At 36.6% G+C, this 9,066-nt stretch overlaps 1 protein-coding gene across 1 annotated transcript; it reads right to left on the bottom strand.

Moving 5' to 3' along the window:
- Positions 1 to 1,448: 1,448 nt before the first annotated feature.
- Positions 1,449 to 7,532, bottom strand: ABCG25 (ATP-binding cassette family G25). The gene is made up of 3 exons (XM_008238930.3): positions 7,281 to 7,532; positions 6,288 to 7,122; positions 1,449 to 2,815 (listed from the first exon to the last, which is right to left on the bottom strand). The coding sequence occupies exons 1-3, from the start codon at positions 7,398 to 7,400 to the stop codon at positions 1,761 to 1,763; spliced, it is 2,010 nt and encodes a 669-aa protein (XP_008237152.2). The 5' UTR covers positions 7,401 to 7,532; the 3' UTR covers positions 1,449 to 1,760.
- Positions 7,533 to 9,066: the final 1,534 nt, after the last annotated feature.

The raw sequence follows: 9,066 nt of genomic DNA, 5'->3' as shown, positions 1-9,066 counted from the left end.
ATGTTTGCATAGCATTCTCTTCATTCATTCACATGTCTACCAAGATTAAGCATGATGTTTACTATAATCTTGTCTAGATAAATATAGGCAACCCTAATGGTGATCAAACATTAAAATTGACAAACAAATTTAACAATAGATTCAGTGAATGAAACAAGAAGCAGGTTGATGAACTGAATATTTTAACTTAGAAACATGGATCAATGTTGTAAGGCTACATCGAAATCCTTAGCTATGAATTTAGTTACATATCATGTTCACAGAGATTAAAACGAAAATAAACAACATGATTGAAAATAAATTCAAGAGAGGAAACCCTTGAACCAATTTTGATATTGAACTTCTCCACGAACAACGTCTTGCGATGAGTCCTGATGGTGGAAATATATGGAACGGTCAGGGTTTAAGTGTGCATGAAAGGAGAGAATAACAAAAAGGGCTTCAGGGTTATGAAATTCTTCCAGAATAAATAGGGTATGTAAAAGTGGCTAAAAGGCAAGTTTTTATGGGGTAAAAGAGGCTGCAAGATATTCCAAAGAGATCCTAACAAATTAGCCTTTATTTTGCAATTTTTTTGCCTTATTTGGCACCTCCAAATCAAGCTAGAAATCCTTATTGCTTTCCCATTTTGCTCTTAGTCTTCAAACAAGCCAGGTTTGCCTTTGATTCTTTATTTGGACTTCAAAACAGGTCACGAAACTTGTTTTCACGTTTGAATAAGGGTCAGCTCCGAAAATGACATGTTTTCATTTATTTTCCCTTCAAGTTGATCCTAAAGTAGATGCAACTGCATACTAACACAAAATAGGGTAAAACGTTACAAGTTTAACTCAAAAACATCACAAATAGACAAAAATGGATGGTATAAATGTATAAATATATGAGTTATCAGTGCCAAAGACTAAAAGAAATTGGGGGATTAGGATGAAGAATAAATTACTTTTACCTAGAATAGATGAGGATCTCATTTTGTGGTGTAGTGTAAAAGATTTAGAGTAACTGGGGATCGAGATGACACTTGAGATAACTTTTTTATGTGTCATCGTATTATTAGTTGGGGATAGTAAAACAATATTATTCCCATTACAAGTAAGTTCTAATGGTGATGAGGGAAGGGATTGGGTAAAGAGAGAGAAGACAAAAAAAATAAATAAATAAATAAAATTTATGTTAAATTTATTATTATTATTTTTTTACTCGTGGCACTTATGTAGCATCTGCCTCACTAAAAAGTGAATCTCATTCATATCATGTCAGTGTCTTTAACAAATTATTTAACATATTTAATGATTGATGCCAAAGTAAAATGCAGAACATTGGTTAATAGGGTGTCACTTTAACTTCTACAAGGCAAAGTGGGATTTGATCACAGTTTCAGAAGACAACAAAATTAAATCTAATATATGTAAGAGACAAACATATTTATATGCAATATTGCATTTCATCCATACCATTGAACGATTTGTTGTGTTCATTATTTACATTTACAATCACAACATCGCTCTTTTGATGCTTCAAAGTTCATACTTACAGTTATTTCGATTCACTGTATACTGCCATAGAATACAGCAATGTTGCTGACATAAGATCTATCAACTTGTACATTGCAAGCACAAAATAAGAGGGGGGAAAAAAAAATAAAAAATTCACCCTTCTGACTTCCGAGTCTTCTCATCCATTCTGGAGAATTAATTACAATTAAGAGAACACTTGAAGAACAAGGAACTTAGATGCATGTAATGTAAAATTGTAGACTTAATTTAGGCTTTAATGCGCCTCATTAATGCAAGATAAGCTAATAATCTATATGCAAAAAACATAAACAACAAGACACAAACGCTCACCACAGGGCTAATTTGCCCTGCAACATCCTGTTCAACAAACTTGCAGTTTACTTTATGATCACCTGCATGATGACGACGTTGAGATGAGCAGCCCAAGAGGGAAGAGATTTTAGGACCTTCCCCATATTGCACATTGATTAGCAGCCTATAACTATAAAACGTAGTAGAAATATATTTGATCCAGGCCAAACAGGACGGAACCTTATGCACGTAATATCCTCCGGTTAGCACAAAAGCTAGCATCGTCACGGTGGCTACGGTGGAAGCCTGTTTGGCATCCATGATAGCAGCGCCTAAAGCAAGGCCAAGCCCTTGAGACACAAGCACATAGCCGAGTAGAACCAGTAATGTCAAGAGAAAAGCACCGAAATCGGGTTTTAATCCAGCCATCCAGTAAGTGATGGTGAGAAAGATTGTAGGGAGAATGAGCTCCATTGGTAAGTCTCCAACCAATCGAGCCATGAAATATGAAGACAATGTGTACATACCCGAGGCCTGTTCCTTGAGGAAGATGGCGCGTTCTTGCGGGAATGCGAAAACCGAGTTGAAAGAGGGCAGGACACCCCAGAAAATAGAGATGAAGAAGAGAAGCCCTAAACGATCCTGGACATCTAAATAATCAGATTGCCACCACATTAAGCCAGCTAACAAGGCTCCAGCCGCTACTTGGAACACTCTCAGTGAGTTGAAGGCTTCATGCTTTCGTTCCTTGAGGCCTCTTTGCAGCAAAATGTTGAATTGGTTGAACCAAGTGGAAACCCCAGGGATTTTTGTGAGACCAATATTTCTGCGCTCATCTTTGTTACAAGAATGGTTCTCGATGTAGGTATTTTCTTTGGTTGATACAACAAGGCCATTTCCCAAGCACTCAGCCTTCACCTTAGGAGCTAACAACGTATTGTACGAGGAAACAAGGATTTCTTTCATGTTGGGCGTATCTCTTTCGCTTACACCATTAAGTTGGCAAACTCCTGCATATATATACATATAATTCACTGAGAATTAATTAATGCATTCCTAATATTACTATATATCTAACTTCATTATGTTATTTTATAATAGTGAAACTCCCTTAATAATAAATACTGTACGTACATTTGTGCCTACAAAAAAATTGGTCACGGACCATTCACGTGCTATTAACTAATTAGACACGGTATCGGTGGCCAACTAGGTTTTTGTCAATAAGTACTATATTTATCTAAAAAGAGAATGGTTGCTTAGGTACGTACATTCATGCTTAAGAAGATTTTCAATCAAAGAACCTTGAAAAGAAGATAACAAAAATGACACTCATAATATGATATTATATCCAAAGTAGACATTGGTCCATTGATCGATTAGGACATTAATTGGTACTTAAATCCGAAATTAGAAACACTCTTTTTCACCCAAAAAAAACCAGAAATGACAAGGAGATGCACAATAACTAAACAAATATTAATAAGCAGCGGACCGAATTAAGCTGACCGGTGTTGGTGGTAAGCTGAGAGGCCACTCATGTTGGTGCTGCCACTAAAAGGAGGGGCCACCACTTTCCAACTTAATTTTTCTCAATATGTTTTTTATTTTATTTAAATTTTCTTTTTAACCTTTTTAGCTTTTTTGTATTTTCAAACATAAAAAAAGTAAGACTAGGTGATATGAATGCTACAAATTTAACACGTGTTGCTCTTTCATATATCCTAAGTTTAAGATTCAAGGAAAAAGGTAAATGAGAATTCAAAGGCGTGCATATTGAGAAATTAATCTCACCTAATTCCTTATTCTATTAAAAAAAAGTACGGAAAAGGCGTAGACAGTGATCAAGAAAATCCACTTTATTGAAGTAATGATTTGTGGCTAGTGGCCAGATGAATGCACACATGAGGTTGTGGTCAAATATACGTAATGATGTTACAGGATGGCCTATATCCACTATCCAATACCAATGCAATAATGTCAAGTTAAAGATACCTAAGTTATAAAGAACATGTCCTCTATTAAATTTTCTGTTTAGAAAGAAAATAAAAACACCCTTTAACTTTTTATACAAAATTATATAATGTACACATAAATTATCGCATTTAAAACGACGTCAATTAGCATGCGTGTAGTACATGGCTAGATGCTAATTAAGATCCCGGAAACTAAAGGGTGCATAATTCAAACACTAAAGATTAGGCACTAACAAAATGATAAGAGTTTTGTGAGGATCTCTTAATCGAAGCGTTCTCATAATGTACAAATATACTATTCAATAAAGAGACAATGATGCGATTCGCCAACTTCGAAATGTCTATGCTTTCTTAACCAAATGATGGTTTCTCACGCTATCAATGCCGTCATCGATTTCTCCACTTCAATCCGCAATATATATATATCATAGTGTCTACGAATAGATTAAAGGAAAGGTATTTTTAACGGACAAGAAGCCCCTTCAAGTGTTTAACCCTCTCTAAAGTTGAGCATGGTCTTTTCTGCCTTAAACAAGACTCAAAAAAGGACAAAAAGTCCTATGGCTAGCTAGCTGGTCAAAGAGCAATTGTTCTACAATTGTTTGTGCATTATTTAATTGTACCTTTACTTTTGTGACAAACACCACCTATATTCTCTCTAAGCACTAATAACAGCTGCTTTCAATAATACCTCATATATTGATTGAGAATTGAGTTGCGGATTCATGAATAATGGTCCAAGGTTTCAAATAATAAGTTATATAGAGCTCTGATACTATATTAGACAATTACGTTAAATCTCAACAAGCTACACAGTTAAGAACTAATTCACAATGATACGAGGCAAATATATCCTAGGTTTACAAAAACTAACCAATACTCCGAAATTTGTTTTTTACTTTTTCAGCAAATATATCCAACAAGATATGATAAAAACATCCATCGTTGTTATAGAATTTTAAATATAAAAAACTCCATCATAGTTCGAGAAGATATGATGAATAAATTCGCAAGGGTCTTTCATTTTAAGGAGCAACATAACATGTCACTACCAATGCATGATCCGCAAACCCCCAATGAATAAAGGTCAACTTTATTGAACAAAATATATATAAATATATATATATAATTATATTTGCATTATATCATTGAGTAGCTCACATCACACCATGAAGCATTGGGATTGAGTGGACGGTCGAAAGCGGCATAGATAGCTCATAAGATCATTGAATCTCTGTTGAAATTAAGGATATGATATATAGTGGGCTACATCCACTGTCCATACTATATTATTTTGTTTGCTGACTGCACTCTCAATACCACATATCTTCCTACTAAATTGGGGAAATATTGGAGGTCAAAAATCCGTCAATGGAAACCTTCTTTGGAAATTAATTAAAGGGTTATGTGCTGCACTAAAGGATTTGGAAGCCCCATCTACTAAATTAAAATCCGAAAATCTAATTTTTTTTCCTAATCAAAGAACGAGATACGAGTTCAATTTGAAAACTCTTACAATATTGAGAATAGAAATACCACTATAAACAAAAGAAGACTTCCGATCCCTTGCATGTCTTGTTGGTACAAATTACTTGTCTCACAAAATAACCTTTCTTGAAAATATCTAGCTATTGACTTACACCCAATCTTATTAGTATAAGTTAAGACCACAACACAAGTTATGACAAGCTAGCCCAAAATTCTAATGTAAGCGGTGAGAATTGAATTGCAAAGGAATATTTACGGGCGCTACTCAAAGTTCAAGGCATTAGGAATTTGGTTATTTTATGTTTTGACATTATTTTAATTAGAGAGAGAGAGAGAGAGAGAGAGAGAGAGAGAGAGAGAGGTAGTGCATGAGTCAATTCAAGGGAAAGATCATCGTTCTATTTAACCAAAAGAGACACGTGGAGAGCACGAAAGCATTATGATAACATATCTGTTTTTTTATTGAAAGAAATGTTGCCACCTTTACAGAATGCCAAGTCATCCTAAAAGATCTTTTTTTTTTCTTCTTCCTTTTTGTAGCTAGCTGTGTCTGGCTAAGTTCATCCTAACGTTTCTTGTGTATCATCAACGAGAAAATTACCAAAAAGGACTTGTGAAGTTGGGGGACACTGATAGTTAATGTACTCTGCCACCATCGATGGAGGACAGAGACTGATCGCCCATGATACATACAACCATGGCCATATGTATATGGATCGCAGTAAATAACAGCTGAAGTATGGACAAGGAATTGCTAGCTAGGCCGATACTTACTTTTGGACATGGATCACCTTAACTGGATTATATGGACCCCACTTTTTTTCTCGGATATATGAACTAGTGAAAATGAATTGTTACTGAGAATTAAACCCTAAATTTATAAAATTATAAAGCATTCAAAATAATAGAATTAACTAAATTAGAACGACACTCTAAATATTGGATGTGATGGAGCAAAAATAAATTGATGAAATGACAATTAAGGTAAGCTAGAACAAGGTTGGAAAAGGTGGCGTACCATTAGCGAGATCGAGGAGAAAGTCCGCAGGGTTCATAGGAAAAGCCGGCGAGAAGCCAAGAGATCCAAAGTAGCTCATGGCCTCGCTCCCCTTCCCAAAATACAAGCACTTCCCATCGCTCAGCACCAGCACCGACTCGAGCATCTGGTAAACTCGGCTCGACGGCTGGTGCATGGACGTCACGATCGTCCTTCCTTTCTGAGCCAGCGACTCCAACGTGCTGACCAGCCGGTGAGCAGCCGTAGAGTCCAAGCCTGACGTCGGCTCGTCCAGGATCAGCAAGCTGGGATTCATCAGCATCTCGTGCCCTATGCTCACTCGCTTTCTCTCTCCTCCCGACACGCCACGTATGAAGGTATTGCCGATGATGGTGTTCTCGCACTTGTGCAATCCCAGCTCGGAGATCACCGACTCGGCGGCGGAGATTTTGTCTCTTTTGGAGACGCTTTGAGGGAGGCGGAGGAGGGAGCAGAAAACGAGGGTTTCGCGGACGGTGAGGTGAGGATAGAGAACGTCGTCCTGAGTGACGAAGCCGGTCCTACGGAGGACGGCTTTGGTGAGGCTTCGTCCGTTGGCTAAGACGGTCCCATGGTGTCTCTGGGTAAGCCTGCCAGCAAGGGCGTTGAGGAGCGTGGATTTGCCGCTACCCGATGGCCCGAGAATGGCTAGGATTTCTCCCGGAGACACCATGCCTGTGATTCCATGTAGGATGGTCCGTTCTTGTGGCTCTTGTCCGGGTTGTCCCTTTTGCATGAGGCGTCCTTTTGAGAAACAGCAGCCGCCTTTGTACTGTAATTTGTTGTCTATCTTCACTCGGTAACACACGTCAAGGAACTGCATATCATCATCAAATTTAATTAATAAATTAAAACATGAAAGAAAATTTTCACCCCAAAAAAAAAAAAAAAAAAAGAGTGGAAGCTCGCTAGAGTCAAATTTCAAATATTGGTCAAACACAAACGATGGAGTGATGCATTGATTATTATTGGTACCTTGAGAGTGATAGGGAAGCAATTAGAAGAATTGATCATAAAGGGCGAATGATCTGACGGTAAATCTCGATTGGGAGTTTGATGTTCACCACTAGTAGTAGTATCAGCCTCTGCTGCCATTATATGTGTTCTTCTTGATTGAAACTAGCTAGAATTAAGGAGAGAGAGAGAGACTACAAAGGAAAGTAAGATGAGGAAGAGTTGGAAGTTGATGAAATGAAAGGGAGAGAGAGAGGAAGAGAGCAAGAGATCAATTGAATGGAGGAGGTCGAGGGTATTTATTCATTAATTTAGGGAAGGGGGAGGGGCTCGGGTGCACTGCCACGTCAAAGTGAAATGCCCACAGCAGATGTGTTACGTGGCGGCTCCATGCACCATCTGGCAGCCTTTGGAGAAGGATTCATGGAGAAAATGTATATAGTATTCTGTAGTGTTATATGAAAATATGATGCCTCCCACTTCAAATATCTTTTTCTCTACTCTTTGATTCATTCTTTCCATCTTTCTTTTCTTTTTCCTTTTTCTTTTTAATTTAGTACCACAAGAGAGAGAGCTTTTTCCTTTTTCTTTTTAATTAAGTACATAAGAGAGAGAGAAATGGTGTTATGGGTAGCTCAGCGGTTATGCAATGAGTGATTATAGAATATTACAGTAGTATGCTACATTTTATACAAGTATTATAATATAATTGGATATTTATTAATAATATTTCTTAAAAAGAAGAAAAATAAGACATGTTATCCACCCATATTATAATATGCGTACAAGTAATAGTAACGGTAATTGCTCTCTGTCTCCTCTTCTATCTTTTCTACGTTTGTCCATTCTCTCATTCCAAAAACTTTTCTTTTTGTGTCTTGTATAGGAGAAATTATAGAATACTACGGTAGTATAAGTAATAGTAACGGTAATTGCTCTTTGTCTTCTCTTCTATCTCTTCTACATTTGTCCATTCTCTCATTCCAAAAACTTTTCTTTTTGTGTCTTGCATAGGAGAAATTATAGAATACTGCGGTAGTGAGCCCTACAAAGGTGTCCCTTAAATAAGCTAATTTGAGAAATTCCTCATATATATATATATATATATCCTCAAATACAGATGCATGACCATATTTAAACACATTGGTCATAAGTTAGTGATGATGTGTGTATATATATGGTCCCTTTTTATTGAGGGATCCCTCAAATAATTTTATTTGAAGGACACCTTTTAGGATACCTTATGATTTTTTTTTAATGATTCAAATCGTCTATTTTTCAACTCTTCATTCATAGATCATATTGCAAAAAATCTGAAAAAATTGAAAATCATTAAGGTATCCAATTGCAAGCAACAAAATAGACGAACACAGTGTTTCAAGAAAAGACTAAAATAATAATAATCTAATTGAGTGGTCAAATGGTTTCGGATTCAAGTGATTTTTTGCATATATGATATTTGAGTGAATATTTAAAGGTTACATTGTTAAGATCCTTTGAAAAACAATATGTGGTGGGCTGTATAAGGGTGTCCCTCACACATTGAGGGTTTTATGGCCCATTACATATGTATTTTAATTATGGATTGCAATTTCGGACACAACCCGATACACGACTCGAAAACGGCATGAAAAATTAGCCGGTCAACTTGCACGATTAAATTTTCAAGTCAACCCATCATAACCCGTTTAATAAACTGGTGGGTTTTGGGTCTACCAGCTAAAATATCTACATAACCCGTTAAACAAAATGGGTCATGGCTGGTCAACCCTCCAATCCGCTAAAATACCTATTAACCCGCTAAAAT

This window comes from Prunus mume, linkage group LG6, assembly GCF_029339155.1.
Source record: "Prunus mume cultivar Tortuosa linkage group LG6, ASM2933915v1, whole genome shotgun sequence".
NCBI lineage: Eukaryota > Viridiplantae > Streptophyta > Magnoliopsida > Rosales > Rosaceae > Prunus > Prunus mume.
Note: the sequence above shows the minus strand (reverse complement) of the source record. Positions and strands in the feature narration are given on the sequence as shown.